This window comes from Vulpes vulpes, chromosome 5 (genome assembly GCF_048418805.1).
Source record: "Vulpes vulpes isolate BD-2025 chromosome 5, VulVul3, whole genome shotgun sequence".
NCBI lineage: Eukaryota > Metazoa > Chordata > Mammalia > Carnivora > Canidae > Vulpes > Vulpes vulpes.
In genome coordinates, this window is record NC_132784.1 from 20,334,280 (window position 1) to 20,353,904 (window position 19,625).

Sequence of the window (19,625 nt, forward strand, 5' to 3'; positions counted from 1 at the left end):
CAATTTGCTTTCCTGGAAGAACATATCTGTTAAATGCTGATTTTTATGGGGCTCCTGGGTAGCACAGTCAGTTAAGTGACCAACTTTTGATTTCCTCTGAGGTTGTGATCTTGGGGTCATGAGATAAAGCCCTGTGTGTGGGGGGGCTCAGCAGGGAGACTGCTTCTCTCCCTCCCTCTGCCCTTCCTCCACTAGCACACAAGTACTTGCCCTCACATGCATTCTCTCTCCCTCTCTCTCTCAAATAAATAAAATAATATAGTTATTTTATGTGTTTACTATTCCTGTTACATCACAGATCACTTATCCAACATGAAACATGTCTTTAAAGAGGTTCTCAATGTTTATCATCATAGAACACTCTACACCAAAAGTAAGAGGTGTTTTTTTTTTTAAGAGTCAGATTAGTTATGGGATAATTTGTTCAAACTCCCAGTTGTCTAGTTTGTAATGCAACTTTCCAAATCTATAAAATCTTCCCTCATGAGAGAATAATTTGAAAAAATTAGATTTTCTGTAATAAACATGTAGTTCTGAAGTCCTTCTCCGTTCGTTCATTCTTTCTTTTATTTTCTTTCTTTCTTTATTGTTTAAAGATTTTATTTATTTATTTATTTATTTATTTATTTATTTATTTATTTATTCATTCATTCATTCATTCATGAGAGACACAGAAAGAGAGAGGCAGAGACACAGGCAGAGGGAGAAGCACGCTCCATGCAGGGAGCCTGATGTGAGACTGGATCCCAGGACTCCAGGATCACGCCCTGACCCAAAGGCAGACACTCAACTGCTGAGCCACCCAGGCATCCCTCTCTCTGTCCTTTCCGAGGCACCTGTCATAGCTCCACTGTACTGAACATATAGAATGGTTTAGATGATTGGATTTAATCCTTGAAATTTTTTCAGCTTACGTCAAAGGGGAGCATTGTTTCTGGGTTCCTTTTCTCTGTTATCCCCAGCAAACAGATGATTCCAAACTAGTTTTCCTTTCCATCCTGGTTAGTGTCTTTCCCTCTTCAGTTGACAGTGACGTGGTCTTTAACAAACCATTCAGCTTTTTACTTTTAGAACGCAAATTTAGGAAGGTAACTCACTTTTATTTGGTTGTTTATTTGTTTTGCAATTAAAGAATTGCGGGGTGCTTTTTTAAGCCACCTGGGAATGATTTTAGGATTATGTATACACTGTCCTTCCTCACCAATGCAAATAATCAAAGGTTTGCTGTCTTTTGCTCACATGACCATAATTCTGAAACTCATTGCGGTGATCCTATACCTGTAGAATGGAGCACATGCCAGCTGAGTGAAAATGCCACCTGTGGACAAGGCGTCAGGACCCGCCTTCTGAGCTGTGTACGCAGTGATGGCAAGCCAGTTGGTGTGGACCAGTGTGAGCAGGTAATTTGTCTATATTTGTATCTCACACTCAGAGCTGTGTGTGTCTTAATATTAGTCTGCAACCTTGATGCTTGATATAAACAAGCTCTGATTCCTTCTGGAAGCTTCTTGAAGCTTAGGTTCTGTTAGAGTGAGAGGCAACTGGTGTAGCGCAGTTATGCTTTATTAGTTTGAATTTAGTCAAAATGACTGGGAACTTGGTCAAAATGCAAAATCCTTTTGCACTAAGTGGAGTCATTAAAAAATTATTTTTATTACTTTCAAGAACTTATATAGATGTACTTGCTTGCTAACAAACTATTCACAGCAGGTGACTTTAATATTTAGATAGGACTCTGTATTAGGACAGTAATTCATTTGCATATATGAACACTGTGCCTTTCCTTTAAGGTGAACACCGACACTTGCTATAAGAATATGCTGCTCATTTTCTTAGCAAATGATCACTAGGTAAACAGCACAGTTGTATTTTTCTTCTCAATCTAAGTTAAAATGCCTTCCTACCAAGTTCCAATTAATGAGTTCTGAATTTTTTTTCATGTTATTGTTCCTTTTTTTCCTGTGATAAACTGTGTAGACTTTGGGCAAAAGCTGTAGTCAAACATGTTCCAAAGAATTTGCATTTCCTTCCTAACAGAGAAAAACCTCTGTGGGGACAGTTTAATAGAAATAAAGATGACCACATGCTATCACACTAGAAGAATCACCAACATGGTCTTTGGACTAATTTGAAAATACGGGGTCAGTTAACTCAGGTTTCCACAGAAGCTTCTTAAACAAATTGGCAAAATGAAAATTGGTCCCATTTCTCCTGACACAGGTAGAGTCCACAAGTGGAATTAAAATAAAAACCAAGCTTTTCTCACCTATCCTGACTTAAGTATTCTCCTATTAAATATTTTAAAAACATGGCTCTCTGAACCAGCCATACAGCTGGCTCAGATAAACAACAACCCTGGGACCAGGCCATCTGAAATTGGACATCCCATTCGGTGAAATACTCTAAAACCAGATAAGACAGTGCAGAGTTCTGCCCAGCAAGTGTCAGCGCTTTATTTTAACATTTCATTCAATCTGACCCCCCATGAAGTTGTCTGCTTTAGGAAAAATAAATCCCCAATCTACTGCGACTCCAAATACATTGAAAATCTTATTACATTTGGTGTATGTAATAAATCTTTCCTCTGATACAAAGTAAGATATGCACTATTCATTAATAGAAAAATCAGTTTCTCTGCTTTCCAAATACCATATGTTCAACGAATATTTAAAAAATATTAGTTTAAAGAAGTCCCAAAGTATTAACCTACCTGGAATATTCCTATATCTCAAATGGATTGAAGATCCTATGTGGTAATTCAGCTTTTGCCCATGCAGCAGATAATCATGCTATAATCATTCATTTTAGCTTGGTGTGAACATTGCTAACATTTAGCACGTGTTGAATGTCAGAGTCCTCCTCAATAAGTGCACAGTCTGTGATTTCTGTAGCAGTTTTTCATTATTCTCTCTGTGTTTCTTAGATGATTTATTTTATTTCGCTAAGATCTCTTCTATTTGGCCATTAGAAAAATCTATAGATTTTGGCCTACATGCTGGTTTAAGAGAGGGCAAGAGAAAAATAAACCAGGTCATCAATTTTTCTCATGATTTAGAGTATGGTTATATTTTCAAACTAATAGGTCTTTTTAATGAGTATATTTGGGTTGTTGATTCTGCTTTTATTCTTATTTACTTTTTTTAGCCTGGCTAGCTGTTAATTTGGAGCTCTCTATGTACTACTGGCCCATCCAGAAGTGCAAAGTAGCTGAATTTAACACTGAGGCATCCTCCTGTTTCTGTGTTTGCTAAGTGAGGACAGATTTCTGTGTCACATAACTGCCTACTTTCCCAGTACCCTAATTGCAGGTCTATTCTATAGTTGAGGATTAAAAAAAAAAAAAAAAGAAAGTTGAGCCAACAAACTTCTATTTTGTGAAGTTAGGACAACCATTTCCTAGGACTGCCATCAATTTATATAAGAAAGGATATTTTTCCATACAAAATGTAAAAAGATTATTATCATGGATTAAAGGGCAGAGAATAAAGTTTTTCTCATGAAAGGATAGTGACTTGATTTGACAGTGATATGATTTCTGCAGTAAAATCATATTTTATTTCCATCTGCAGCGTAACTTGGAAAAGCCCCAGAAAGTGAGCATTCACTGCCTGGTGGAATGTGTGGTCAACTGTCAGCTCTCAGGATGGACAGCTTGGACAGAATGTTCAAAGACTTGTGGCCATGGAGGTATTTGGGTTCCCCATGTTTGTTCCTACCAAACAGTTTGGTTTTTATTTTTTTATTAATTTTTTTAATTTAAACTTTAAAAAAAAAGATTTTATTTATTTATTCATGAGACAGAGATAGAGAGAGGCAGAGACACAGGCAGAAGGAGAAGCAGGCTCCATGCAGGGAGCCCCATGCAGGACTTGATCCCAGGACTCCAGGATTACACCCCAAGCCAAAGGCAGACACCCAACTGTTGAGCCACCCAGGCATCCCAATTTAGTTTTTTTAAATAGGCTCCATGCTCAGTGTGGAGCCCAACGTGAGTCTTGAACTCACAACCCTGAGATCAAGAGTTGGTCACTTAACTGACTGAGCCACCAGGCACCCCCATAGTTTGGTTTCTAACTATCTTTCTCTATGTCATAGCTTGACAAATGGGCATAGGTTGGCCAGTAGAGGGAATATGAAGCTGACCCAGCGGGGAAGCAAGATAGAACTTGATCTTGTATCAGTCCTTTATGTCTAAGTAGAGGTTGCAAAACTGACCTGGTCACAGTGGCAGACACTAGAGGAGCTGCTAGCCCAGTAGGACAGTGTTTGTTCCAAAGGGTTATAAGTTTGGGGCTCCTGGGTGGCTCAGTTGGCTAAGCATCTGACTCTTGATTTCATCTGAAGTCATGATATCAGGCTTGTGAGATGGAACCCTGCCTCAGGCTCTGCGCTGGGTGTGGAGCCTGCTTAAATTCTCTTCTTCTCCCTTTGCCCCCTGACCTCTCTAAAAAAAAAATCATAAGCTCAACCAACTAAAAAAAAAAAAAAAAAAAAAGGCCTCCATGGTTTTTGGAAGAAGTATGTATTATATAAGTATAGCTGGATCCTGTGTCACGGAAACCCCCAAGTCACAATAGCTTAATATCCTAGACTAGAGACTAATTTTTCACTCACATAAAAGGAGGGGTTGTTTGCACTTTAAAAAATGAATCAAGGACACAGGCTGATGGAGGGTCTATCACTTTAACATAACCAATTTTCTCTGGAGGGTGCCATCCAGTTGGCTCCATGCAGGTTTTTATGGGACAGTTTGGAAGTAGCATACATCCCTTCCATCTATATTATACAAAATTTAGTCCCATGTTCCCAGCTCAATGCAAGATGATTGGGCAGCAAATGTAGCTTCTAGATGTCCAGTCACTTCTCAGCAATAGTGTTACACTCTGGAGGAAAAGGAATATAAATCTGTGGTGAACAGATAGCAACCATTACCACAAGTTCCCAGGATCCCAGTGGGAAAATGATATACAATGGCAAGGAATGAAAGGCAAATGATACTCAGAAGCTTGGCAAATGGATATATAGATGGCACTCCAGCATCAGCCTCAAGTGAGGATTAAGACATTGTCCATAGAAGAGAGCACAACCAGAAAATAATTGGAACCTATGGTTTAGGATAGAACTCTGGTTCTGAAAAAGAGTTCTAATTTATCCCAAGGTAGGAGTCAGTTACTGGAGGAGGGCCCTGGGGTAAAATCTTGTTGTATGGCTAGGCACTCAACAGGGGAGAAGAAAGGAAGAATTGTAAATTGCAGGAATCATGGAATCAGGATTGGGAGGAGAGTATACCAAGACCTGGATCTGATTGCCAAACAAAAATATTTGGGAGCAGGTTTCTAGAAGTGACTGGACCATTGGCACTAGGACATAGATGCATTTCTCAGCTCCTCCCAAATAAGTGTGCTGGGGTTGCAGATAATTATCTGCCTCAGTTGGGATTATCTAAGGAACTGGGGCAGGATGCAGCATGGAAAAGGGGTTCTTCTGTGAACTTACCTCTCAGATTTTGGAGAGGGTAGAGATGAAAGCAGTAGTCAGGATTTGTATGAGGAAAATGGGCCTAAGGAAACTGAAAATGACTTCTGCAAAGAACATCACTCACAATGAAAATATGGGAGTCACAATGTCCAATAATGACATGCATTTTCCTGCACAGCTGAGAGCCTATAAGGAACCTCAGAAAACCAAATGGTAAATCTCAAGATTTCAGTTATTGACCTACTGCTCCTCAAATGTTCTGATCAATAGCATGTTATAGTTTCCAGTTGGGCATCCACTTTAAAGTTGGGTAAATCTAGGTTCAAATTGCAGCTATTTAGGCAAATTACCTAATCTGATTCTCAGTTTCTTTATCTATAAAATAGAATTCATGTACACTGGAGGTGTTTTTAGTTTGAGAATTAAATGATACAAAGTATATGAACACCTAGCACAGTAATTGACACATCATGGGTATTTATTCTATGTTAATTTCCATCTCCATCTTCTTAGCCCTCAATAGTAGAAAGGGTCATTAGAGACTCCCTAGGATCTTTCAAGGAAAATTCTATAGACTTAGTCACTCTGTCTCCCAATATCATTTCTCATCCTTTCACCCCACTTAAAATCTATACATTATAATAACAGCCTAAGTGTATTTTAAAAACTCAAATTTGAACAGTTGTTTTCCTATTAACTTAAGAGTCATTTAGCCGTTAAACAAATACCCATGTGCTAGTTCTAGTTCAGTGAGTTAGGGATGCAGCAGTGGATGGGAGGTAGACACTTGCCCTTTTCTCATGGAGTTTACTAAATAGTTGAAGGACAACAGATGGTAAACAAGCAAACAGGTAATATTGTATGTTGATGAGTTCACTACAGACTCATACAAATGAGAGGTGTTTTTCATACTAGTGATGTCTTTTGTCAGAACTGGTTGCTCCTCTGTCCGTCCAGCAATGACTCACCCTGGCTATTCTACACCTATAAACACTGCAATCTTGTCCTCATGTGTCTTCCGGGGAGTGTGACTTTTACAGTGGTAAAGGGTAGCATGGAAAAGTAGAGAAAGGATGAAGTCTGTACTGTAAATGTGGTCCACAAGGATGTGTAGGATCTCACCCATGCCTGCCTCTCTATGTCCATCACCCTCCATTGGCACATTGGCTCTCTCTGTTCTAATACAGTGTATTTCATTCACACCCTTGAGTGTGTGCTACTTTTCCTTAGGTGGAACATCTTACCATCATCTCACTGCTGCCTCCTGTTACTCTCTTCTCATACCCAAATTGAATCACTTGTAACTCTGTATACCTGAAGGGCCAAAGGCCTTGTTTGGGTTCTTCGTGGGTAAATCCCCCCAGTTTCCATGAGCACAGTACCTGACACATAGGAGGAATTTCAATTAATATCTGTCATTGCTCATGTGGTTCTGGATCATAGGGGAAAACTCAAAGGGGACGGGCCTACAGACTGGATCACGAGCCCAAAGGCAGCCAACCCCTGCCAGTTTTCCTCACCTTCTAACTAATTGCATATTCATAAGTACCATTACTTAGGACAAGAATGTGTTCAATGCAAAGGCGACATATCTGCTTATTATTATTTTTGCCTGGCAGTCCAAATTCTGCCACTGTATAAAGTCAGTGAAACTCGACATATCTCTGTGTTATGCTAATATACTACCTTTAAAAATAAGAGCCTTAACTGTAGGTTTAGTGTTCAGGTATTACTTTAATTTTTCAAACAGCTCTGTTAGTACTGTGGATGCAACAGCCCGTTTGTTAGAAAGACAAAAACAAAAGAAAAACCTTTCCATATCTGAATCCCACTATTGGAGAATTTTAGGTAATTAGAGTTTGAACTTAAATTCACCTTTTCTAAGCCTCAGAATAATAAAGAGAAACAATCAAGGGTTTCCTAAGGAAGTAATTTTGTGAACTAACATACCACTGGGACTGAGGAAGAAAAGTTAACTACTTGGAGAAATCAAGTTGCATAAAACATTTGGAAGTCAAATAAGTAGTATCCCTTGGCATTCAATGTAACACTAGTTATAAACCACCTCTAGCCAATTTCTAAGGGTCTATTAGGATATCTTTTTGGGAATCCTTTCTTGACCTTTAGATGTCTCGATCTTCTGAATTGTTAGATGTAATAATAAAATACTTTTAAAATAATTTTTAAATAATAAAGCATATTTTAAAATTAAAATTTATTTGAATTTTAAATAAAATTTTAATTCAAGGTATTATTCCATAATCCTGATATCTGTCAGACCCTCCAGTGATCTAAATGAGTGTGTATTCCATGTTCCTTTTATTCATCCAACAAAGATTGAATTTTTTTACCTGTTATCCTGGCATCTACAGTGTCTTCTTTCATTGTCAAAAGTGGCAATGTGAAAAATAAATTATATGGTAACCGTGCTATTTAGACATCTGTTCTCAAAGACAGGATTGTAGAAGTGTATTCATACGTTTTACAAATATTCATCGGATGCTTTCAGAGTGTTGGGCATTCTCCCCACAGCTGAGGCCACACTGTAGGGAAGAGAAAGGACCCCAGGCAAACAGAGTCCCTTGACTTCATTAAACAAATATTCCAGTAGAAAATTGGATGGTGATGACAAGACAGATAGCAAATAACCGAGAAAATAAACACAAAAATGGCCAATGTCCAAGAGGAAACCAAAACAGATCATGCGATGGAGCATAAGGAGATCAAGTATTTTGCACGGGAGTGGGGGATAGTGGGATAGTGCTCTTACTCAACTTCACAAGCATTTTCTGACCTCTAACATGCAAGGCTGTCAGGACCTACAGACAAAAACCTAAAACTAAGTATTTTTCTAATTATATTTGTGCCCTATTTCAGTCTTAAATAAATTGAACGGTACAAAGAAGAATAGGACACATAGCCATAGAATTTTTAAACACCCACCCTCCGATATTGCTGAGGCAGCCTTTGTGCTTACATTACATTATACCCCACGGCTCCCAAACTTCTTCCCAGTTGCAGCCCCAGTCTTGAGAGCACCACTCTTTTCTGATCATCACCTACCCCCACCATGGGCAGATAGTAATGTGTCCAAAATGAGAGTATTGTGTATTTAGATCATGCCTTAATCCTCGTGCAGCACGACCTAAAAGCAATAAGCAAACAGTGATAATCAAAAGCAAAAATGTATGGCACAGATGAATGTGTTTCTTAAAAGAGACCAAACTCTGGAGCTGAAAGGATTGGAAACTATCATTGAAAAGCATCTGTACCTTCTCCCTTCTGAGACAGTGTGCCAGCGGCTGTCTTTTGTATGAGCCGCTTTCATTTTTTCAACTGGTGGTGGCAATGGGACAGAAACCATGAGAAGAGATAGTTTATTTAGTCGCATTAAAGTGGGCAAGCAAGTTGCACGGGAGTCTGACTCCAGCACCTGCGGCTCTCGGCTGACTTCTTTATCAAAGGCAAAAAAGTTCACACAGTTGTCTCAGTTTATAAATTTGCTCCTGTCAGGCAAATGCTGGTGTGCTAGATGTCTCAGATGCTCCCTCACAAGCCATACTTCGCCATCAGATCCACAGAACTACATTGATCTGGGAAGAGATTTTGAAATGAGCTCTTCCTTTGTTTTCCAAGTGTCTGGATTGCCTCTTTAATGTACACCTGATGCTTGGCATATACTTTCTAATTGTGTTAAAGATTTCAAGGTCAGAACAGTTCGAATCCAATTTATTTCACGTTAGAGAGAGACTGATTCTAAGCTTCCACTAAGGGATCTTTTTAGATAGATTTCAAAGATCAAAGCTTGTAATAGAAGAGCTTAATATTTGGATTAGTCATGTTCTTTGTTGAATTTTCATCAGTTCAATGGAATGTAGAACTCCCTAAATTTAGCATATCATGAATTATTCATGGTTATTATTTAACTGATAACACTCTAAGAATGTTATTAATCCCAAACTATGATTTCTTTCCTATTTCATATTTTTAATTCAATGTATATGAGTTTATAATTTCTATATTATGTAATCCGGCCTGATTCTTTGTTTCCCAGTTGGCATATAATTTTTCTGTCAACTCTATAATGAAAAAATAATTTTGTATTAACTCCGAAGTACCCCAACTTTGTGATGTTGCTTATTATTATTATTATTTTTTAGCAAAGGTAAGCTAGTAACCGTCATTTTTAGTGTCTGTATAACTGTCATTTTTAGTGTCTGTATTTCCAGTGTGGTATCCTTTATCAGGCACAGTCCAACAGTTATAACACTTCAAACATATTTCTTATATCAAGCAATTAGTTCCTATGACAAGAGAATAAGAAGCTAAATTATTAGAATGGCAGAATGGGGAACACAAAAGACTGAACAGGAAACCAGAAGATCTGAGCTGTCAAGCTGGCTTTTCCAATGGCAAGTTGTAGGACTTTGAACGAGGCTTTGCAGAACTCACTTGCACTACTTTTTATATGTAAACTGATGAAATGTTACAATAATTGCTTTTTAACATCTGTTGGTCAGAGACACAGATGTTATAGCCAGGAGTGTTTTAGGAACTTGTTACAACAACACTACAAAGTATAGGCATAGGCAGAACTTTACAGGTGAGGTGATAAACAGGTAACCTGCTCAAGGTCATGTAGCTTGTCAGTTACCAAGGAAAGAGTCAAACCTGGGTTCAGGTGTCTCCAAAGCCCCCTTTGTTCCACTTTGCCCCTTTGCATCTGACACTGTACTTGTGTATGTTTATGCTATGTCCATGGCCCTGTGTATCACTTTTGTAAAAATTCTCATAACTTATAGATATTTTAAAAAAATAAGACAAAATGGATCTCAGATTGGAACACAAAGGGTGGTAAGGATTTTAAGAAGTCACTCAGATTTTTAAGCCTCCTAAATGTATACTTATTTCATAATCAATAATGTTTCATATTATCTAGTCCATCAGTTGGGATGTAGCTGCAAGGAGACAATACTACCAGGGAAACGTTTGACTCTGATGGACACTGTAGCTGCAGGACAGCCAGAATCACTCTCTCTGCCCTTGCATCACATGGGAAGCTCCTTATTGAGATATTTCTGCTATGTATAGGTTTTTACAGTGGTCTATCAAGTTTTGTTAGCTTTTAATGGGACTGACATGTGATTGTTGTAAGTGGAATGGGAAGTGAGTGGCCCAGAGCACACTACCAAGTCTGGAGCTCTGTATTTCCAAGCAAAGCCAAAGGTGCCTAATCTTCTGTCCTAATGCATGATACCATTGTCTGTCTTGATCTCTAAAACTATGATCTTGTTATTTCTTACTTAGTTGACCTCACTCCTAGATAGATAGTCAAGGTTCGGACTAGCCTACTTTACTATGAAAGGCTTATGGAACCTTTATCTTGCCTGATTGAGTATTCTCTAGGATGACAGGTATCTGGGTGCCTGCAGCAATTTTCAGATAGACCAAGGAATCCCTCTATAGGGAAAACTCTTGGACCATAGCTCTGAATGCAGAACTGTTACCATGTCTTCCATCTGTAGCAATGCTAACCATAGATCAGTCTTTAGGTTGCAGATCAGGGCCAAATTTTTTTCCTACTCTGTTACATTAGAGAACAACATTGATCCCAAATCCACCTTCACCAGAGTATATTTAAAACAATGTTTGCACTTACTTTGATTAAAAAAAAATCTAGGCAGTACTTTTTTGTTGTTTTTTTAAGTAAACCCCACACCACACTTACAGCTCAAACTCACAACACCAAAATCAAGAGTCAAACATCCTACCAACAAAGTCAGCCAGGCACCTCAAAGTGATATTTTCAAGAGAATTAAATGGTAAATTCCAGTCTAAAGAGCCCCATGAAATTAACTAAACATTTTAGACACTGTAACCTTCCACTGCTTTCAGAAATTTACTGACAAGTACCCAAAACAATAAAGAGCTATCAGAGTGGAAGACATTAGTACTATAATTACTTTTTTTACTAAAAGAAAATAGGAAATTTATTAATACAGACAACACATTTTTTAAAAGATTTTATTTATTCATTCATGAAAGACACACATAGAGAGAAAAGCATAAACAGAGGCAGAGGGAGAAGGAGGCTTCATGCAGGGAGCCTGATGTGGGACTCGATCCCGGGTCTCCAGGATCACACCCTGAGCCAAAGGCGGACACTCAACCACTGAGCCACCCAGGCATCCCCAGACAACACATTTATTGCAGAGTAGACTAAGTACATATCTCAGACTTATCCAAGTAGTCTGACAATTACAGCATAACATCTGATGCCTGACTTGGACCAGATGAAAACCTTTGAGAAGCACATGCTTTTGGAGTAATATAGATCTTTGTTCCAATCCTGCTAGCTGCGTGATCTTGCAAAAAATATTTAACTCTTTGAGCTTCAGTTTATGAAGTGAGAATAGTAATAACTGTGTCTAAAGCAGAGTCTAAGATTGAGATTCTTGTTGAAGTGATTTATTTGAGGGTGGCGGGAAGAACAGATGCTCTCAGGAGAAGGGGGCCACAAAGCAAGAAGGGTAAGGAAGGAAAAAGAACTAAGCAAGAATATGCTGTATCACCTCTGTTTCATAGCACATTATATTCACTTAAGTAACTTAGTCCCTCCCTTCCTAAGAAGGAATACTTTTGCAATGACAAAAGGTATTATACAATAAATTGCCTTAACCAGAAACATATGTGATAAAAATTGATTAATAGATTGACATGACCAGCTATTAATGAGGTTTTTACTAGGATCCCCTTGCTTCTTTTTATTTTGTCATCTGCTAGTATTTGCTACTAATATTAAGTAGCAGGCACCAAAAGCTTAAGAATAAATTCATAGGAAGAAATACTTAAAAGTGGAAACACTGTATTCAATAACCTAATTGATCAGTGCACATCAGAAAGGACCACCATCAAATCAAGGTTAGTGACATTGAGCCCCATCCTTCGTAGTATAAGTTGGGCCAGTCCCTTGTAGATGTCAGCTCTGGAAGACCATTCCTTGCCAACAATTATGCATAAGCCTTGAAAATTCAGTTCCTACTTAAAAGAAATAATGCCCAGGTGGAAAGCAAACCAGTCATATTATTCAAATAACATGCTATAAGCTCAGAGTGACTTCTTATACTACTGTTACTATATTTATATGTCTACGGTGCATTGGAGTTTATGGGAATGTTTCTCTAAATTGCTCAGATATTTTACTTAATGAACTAATGAATAAACAGGTATATTCTTTGTTGCTCATTATTCTTGCATTTCCTTTTTCACTGTCCCCTACATACATATTTTGCATTGTTTGCCTGGTCATATTCAAACTGTCCAGAGCCATCAAAACCATAATTTTCATTTAATCTAGTGACCATAATCAGGGCCACAGAAGAACTATTGTTTAAAGCATGCAAAGTAAAGACACATGATGCCTGGCTCCCTGGATCTGAAAGTCTGGTCAGAGAACAATTGCATTGACTCTATTTCCTTTTATGAATTTATAAATTAACAAATACTTAAACAGTTTTGAGAGGTTTTTTTACTGCTTATATTTTCCACATTCCCTTTGTCAGTGGAGCCCCATAGTGAAGTCTGAATACTTCAATGAGAATGTGATCCAATATGCTTTAAACCTATATGCAGGTACCAATATAGGCTTCTCTTTGGGTGTGTATGTGGTGTGTGCATGTGTGTATGTGTGTGTGTTACCATTTGTGTATCTCGTTGTCTGTTTTTTTTTAATGGAGTTCTTACCATGTAATTCTTTTTCTTTCATTGCAAGTAATTATTGCTAATTTAACAGTAGGTCCAATATCACTGTTGCTCATAATGAGTTCCCAATATTCCCCAAGAGAGGAGAGGAAAAGATTCAGAGAATTGCTAGCTAACCTACCCTACTATAATTTGGGTCTTTATTAAATTGGAAACATATTTTGTAAAGGAGTCCTTTTCTCTCTTTTATAGCCTGATGAGTAGATGAACAGAGTCAATTTCTGTTTCTACATCTCATTGGTACTGCTTGTTAAACGCTTTATCTATAGCTACTGTTGAATTCAGGTTCCAAAGAGATTCCTAGTCCTGTATCTTTTACTTTTATTGAAAAATATAAACCAAACAAGGGGAATCCAGGCAGAGTGTCAAAGAAAATGCCCCTATTTTCAGATTGGAAGCATTAGTTTATGCATGGTAGCAATCTTCACTCTTATTCTGAGGGCAGAAGAAATCCAAGCTATGGTGTAAGAGGTTTGGTGGGTTGGGAATCATTAAGGATTTCATAGTTGCATGCATTTCGTATCATAAGCCCAGTAGAATACCAGTAAAAGCAGCCAAGGCCCATTCTAGGAATAGATATGAAATATTAGTTATTAAAATAAAGGTTAAAAATAGAAGTTTTAACAACCACTTGCTATATTTTAGACATACTGTTAAGGTGATTTATATATGGTATTTTTTAATTTATATAATCAAGATGAGATGACTCTAAGGAATCTTGTCATCTCAGTATTTTTCACCTGAATCAGCATAATTGTGAGTTCTGAGGAAGCCAAACCCTTTATAATGTCAAAATATTCACTAATGAACTGGCCATGTATGAAGCCATCCCTCAACCAACAACCTTTCTACACTGACATGTTCCGTCATTTCATCATCAGTCTCTAGCTGCAAATAGCTTCTGTACCCAGAACAAAAGGATACAAAATGGAACAATATGTACACCAAAGATTATAGGGAGCACTTGAGAAAATTGATGAAAAGTGAGTGGAAGGCCAAAGTCCCTGATGACCAAACTACAAAAGCCAGTCATGAAAAATTGATTTTATAGGGTAATTGTAAAATTACATGAGAAATATTAGTAGCTGATTTATTATTCATCCTAATGATTCATTATTGTAATTATCCTCTACATGGTAGTTGATATTAGATCAAATAAACTCACCTGCATAACTTTCAGTTCCAGAAAAAGTCACATTTAGACTGTTATTTATTAAAAATAATTTAATTCCCATTTAAACAGATTGATTATTTTTTTTAAGATTTTTTATTTATTTATTCATGAGAGAGAGAGAGAGAGGCAGAGACACAGGCAGAGGGAGAAGCAGGCTCCACACAGGGAGCCTGACGTGGGACTCGATCCTGGGTCTCCAGGATCAGGCCCTGAACTGAAGGCGGCGCTAAACCGCTGAGCCACCCGGGCTGCCCAAGCAGATTGATTATTAAGTGGCATTTTCCCCAGCATGAATTATCCTCAGAAAATAAGAACTTTCTGTATACTTTATTTTACAGAAGTGGAAATTCATGTTCAGAGGAGTTAAAATACTTCTATGTAGTCACATCATTTATGAGCTGTTAATTTGAGAGAACTGTTTTCAACTAGAGAATTTTGATGCCAAGTCCAGGTTTCTTTTCACCATACATCAGCTATTTTAAAATTCTCTTTTTCTTAAATTCTATATCAACTTGAAACTTTAAATATCTTTAATTTGACCACGTTTTCCACTGCTTTACCCATCACATGAAAATTTACTATCACCAAAACAATTTCTTTAGGCTCCTGATTTTATTTTTTTAAATTTTATTTATTTATGATAGTCACAGAGAGAGAGAGAGAGAAAGAGAGAGAGGCAGAGACATAGGCAGAGGGAGAAGCAGGCTTCATGCAGGGAGCCTGACGTGGGATTCGATCCCGGGTCTCCAGGATCATGCCCTGAGCCAAAGGCAGACACTCAACCACTGAACCACCCAGGCATCCCTGTCAGTCTTATGTAATACCTAATGCTCATTACATCACATGTGTTCCTTAATGTCCATCACCCAGTTACTCCATCCCACTACCTCCTTCCCTCCAGCAACTCTCAATCTCTTTCCTATGGTTAAGAGTCTCTCATGGTTTATCTCCCTCTTTTATTTCATCTTATTTTATTTTTTCCTGTATTCTCCTATGATCCTCTGTTACGTTTCTTAAATTCACATGAGTGAGATCATATGATAATTATCTTTCTCTGATTGACTTATTTTACTTAGCATGATACACTCTAGTTCCATCCACGTCATTGCAAATGGCAAGATTTCAATTTTTTGATGGCTGAGTAATAATTCCAGTGTGTGTGTGTGTGTGTGTGTGTGTGTGTGTCTGTATTACACACCACATCTTTATTCAGTGAGCAGTCTACTTCTCCCTCTGGTCCTTCCCTGCTCATGCTCTTGCTCTCCAAAACAAATAAATAAGATCTTTTTTAAAAAGGAACTTAATAAAAGATATTAAGTACCCCACAGAAACCTTTTATACACTCATACCTTCATTAGAAATATTTTTGTCATTGAACTTTAATATTAGCCACTTAAACAGGACAATATACTTCAAAATGTAGGATTAGTATAAGCTCTATGGTTTTAAAAATGTGTTCTTGGTAGTAATTGGCATTGTTTGAAAACCTTATTTTTGTGTTAGGATAGCAAAAGGCAGAGGAAGTCATATGGCTGAGCTTTCAATGAATGATTTTAAGACTTCATCATTTCAAAAAGTAATAGCATCATTTTTTTCTGTTGAATACATTAGGTTCCCCCCACCTCTATGTCCAGCAAAAGATATCAATCGCTTTAATAGAAATAATTTGTAAAAGTTCCAAAGTAATGGCCATCTGCATGCCACCAATTCAAGAACAAACTAGATATTATTTGCTTGTAATAAAATAGAGCCTCTTTAGCTGTGATAAAGGCAACACTGCATTGCTATTATTCTCTCAGCGATGGAGAGAATAGAATGCAATTATAATGACATTTAGGGTGACAGGCATTTAGGTCAAGAGAATAAACATAAAGATTATTATAAAACTGAAGAGTATTCAAGCAAGAATTAATGTAAAATCTTGAGCCAAATACATTCACCAAGCAGGGGCAACATTTCATACGGATGTGTCCAACCAGTATGATTTAAGTGATGCTGGATGGAACACCAGTTCAAAAATGCATTGTCTTTATAGGAACTTGGCACTTGCAGAATGGGTCAATACTGTTGTTTACAAGCACGTGTCATTGTTGACTCAAATTTTACCTTCATCCAAAGTTCTTTTTTTGTTTCCTATGAAAAACTGTGGTAAGTAGCTATCCTTGCTCTCTCAACTCAGGGCTAATACAGCAGCCTCTAGAGCAAAACTTTGAGTTTGAATCCCATTCTGCAACTTACTCATGTTTTTTGACCTTAGACAAGTGAGTTAAAGTCTCCCTCATTTTCCTTATCCATAATATAGGAAGAATTTTCCTTTAGGGTTGTTATTATTCCTCAGCATGTCAGTATTTAGAATATTACCTTAGTATTTGGTACCTGCTCAATAATTGTATTGATATATCATCACATATTTTCAGATACCAGATATCATGAAAATATGAATTAAAGAAATAGTGCCTAATATATGTGAAGCACCATGGTAGGGACAGAAGCCCAAACCTTAAGGAATGGAGCATGCAGTGATTAGAACCTCCTAGGGGTGCCTGGGTGGCTCAGTCAGTCAAGCATCCAATTCTTTTTTTTTTTTTTTTAAGATTTTATTTATTCATTCATGACAGAGAGAGAGAGAGGCAGAGACACAGGCAGAGGGAGAATCAGGCTCCATGCTGGGAGCCTGACGTGGGACTCCATCCCAGGACTCCAGGATCACTCCCTGGGCTGAAAGCGGCGCTAAACCGCCGGGCCACCTGGGGATCCCAAGCATCCAATTCTTGATATCAGCTCAGGTCTCAATCACAGGGTAGTGAGTTCAAGCCCTGTGTTGGACTGTACACTGGGAGTGGAGCCTAATTTAAAACAAAACCCCAAACCTCCTAGTTTTCCTGTTTTCCTCAAAGGTCTTCTCAGAGGGAATTAGTTTACCACAAAACCCAATCTTCTGATGGCCAAGGGACCTGGATGGTTCAGTAGTTGAGCATCTGAGTTGAGCTCAGGTTGTGCTCCTGGGGTCCTAGGATTAAGTCCCTTCCCTGCAGGGAGCCTGATTCTGCTCTGCATCTCTTTGTGTCTCTCATGAATAAATAAGTAAAATCTTAAAAAAAAAAAAATCTTCTGGTGGCCAGTAAGAGGTCTAGTCCACTGAAAGGTGAGTCACTCTTACTTGTCTCTGAACTTGAGGGCATCTGAGAATTACTCCTACCCAGGGCTTTCAAGTGAATTCTGTGTTGAAGTCCTTTCTAGCTTTCCATTTTTCTTAATATATAAATCTAGAATCTTTGATATCAACTAAAAGATCCCACTTTAAATAGCTTTAATAGCATTGCTTCAACCTATCCTTCATCTATCTCTTTCTCGGCCACATTGGCCTTCGGTCAGTTCTTCAAATGCGGTTTACTCCTTTGCATCTCAGGACTTCTTTACATGCCCTTTCTTCAGCATGAGACACTTTCTGTACATATGTCCGGCTGACTTTAGACTTCTGCTTAAAGGTCAGCTGTTCACGGAAGTATTTTCTGATTTCTTCCAGATTGACATATATCCCCATAACATTCTCTCATGGAACCCTCTGTTTTTCTTTGTTATCACAAATACAATTACAGTTAACTTTAAAACAACAATGGAAGGACATCATATTCACAGATAATAGTAATGAAACTACTTGCATATAGTATGTCATCAACAAAAAAAAAAAAAAAAGTTGAGGACAGGATTGAGTGGGGGAGAGAGCAAGGGAGAAACATGGACATTTAAATTCTGTCCATTATTCTCCTTTAATGGGTTTATGACCTGATGCCTCTGAGTGGGCATAAAATGACATGGGTACCTTGCTCTTTCCTTGGCTATTCCCATTAACCAGTTTCCCTTTTTTTAAATATATATATGAAATGGAATACTGGTATTTGAACATGTGTTTTTAAACATGCCTCCTTCACAGAAGCTAACAACTTTATCTTATGAAAAAAAGAATTTGGCCCTAAATTGTAGGAAGATTGTCCATATTAATTGAGAGATAGCCTGGAAACCTTGGAATGGCACCTTCCTAAGGAATTTTCTAGAGTAATTTGGGTTGTGTGCAATTTTTCCTCTACTTGCTAATTTAGAACTTAACAAAGGCACAACTCTATTTTTAATATTTTTAATCTTAGCCTAAAATACAAGCTCCATGAGGGCAGAAGCTATATCTGGCAATTTCATCCCTGTATCCCTAGCATATAGCAAGACGCCTAGATCATACTGGAGCTTAATAAATATTTGTTGAATTAACAAACATTCCCCCAGTGTTTACAGGGTCAGTCTGGGCAACAACACAGAGTTTGGAGTTAGGAAGACTAAAGAAGTAGAAGGCAGACAGAATTCCAAAACCTGAAGCATTATGCAGACCTTATAGAACCTGTGTGTCCCTAGAGACCTAACTTAAAATGGCAGGAAACCTGAGAGCCAGCCGTGACAAAGTTCAGCATATTTTATGAAGACTTATGCATGTCAGGCAACATTCTGTCTTTTAATTCCCTTTCGAAGCCAGCCTGTAAACAAAAAGCCAATGCCTTCCTTATCATTTTAGGTCGAATGAGCCGGACTCGATTTATCATCATGCCAACCCAAGGTGAAGGACGGCCATGCCCCACAGAGCTCACCCAGCAGAAAACCTGCCCAGTGACACCCTGCTACAGCTGGGTCCTCGGAAACTGGTCCACATGTAAATTGGAGGTAGGTCACCTGATGATACTTAAAGAAATGCTGCTCAGTACATCTGAAGCATCTGGGCAACCTATGCACTGATGGAATAAATTTTACAGCACCAGGGGCCTGGCACGATGTATTTTTATGCAATAGAGCTCATGCAAAACTACAACCAAAAGTCTAACCTCATGCCAAGTGTTGTTGCTAGGAAAATAGCCATTCATTAGGCACTGATTCTAACAGGGTCAAGGGGCTTTCATTCTCTTAGGTAGCCTCAGGAATACAATATTATGTTCTTGGCTTCTTGAAAATATCAAGTGTTATTTAATTAGGCAAAACCCTGTTGCAATGGAAATGCATAGCTTGCTGGGTACCGTATTTCTTAAAAGAGGCATTTTTAGGCTTAGGCAAAATCTTGCATATGGGCAGAAAACCAAAAGTGTATGAAAGTTATATTTTAACATTATTACACGAACCAAGGTTACTCCATTTTCCTCAATGATTACTTTTTTATTGACCTGAAATATAAATG

At 38.0% G+C, this 19,625-nt stretch overlaps 1 protein-coding gene across 2 annotated transcripts in view; it reads left to right on the forward strand.

The window, feature by feature from the left end:
- Positions 1-19,625, forward strand: part of THSD7B (thrombospondin type 1 domain containing 7B) — an 861,577-nt gene that overhangs the window by 817,534 nt on the left and 24,418 nt on the right. For both annotated transcript variants that reach the window (XM_072757643.1, XM_072757642.1), the window contains exons 19-21: positions 1,285-1,400; positions 3,570-3,687; positions 18,975-19,120. In XM_072757643.1, the coding sequence (XP_072613744.1) occupies positions 1,285-1,400; positions 3,570-3,687; positions 18,975-19,120 (380 nt within the window). The remainder of the gene's footprint in view (positions 1-1,284; positions 1,401-3,569; positions 3,688-18,974; positions 19,121-19,625) is intronic.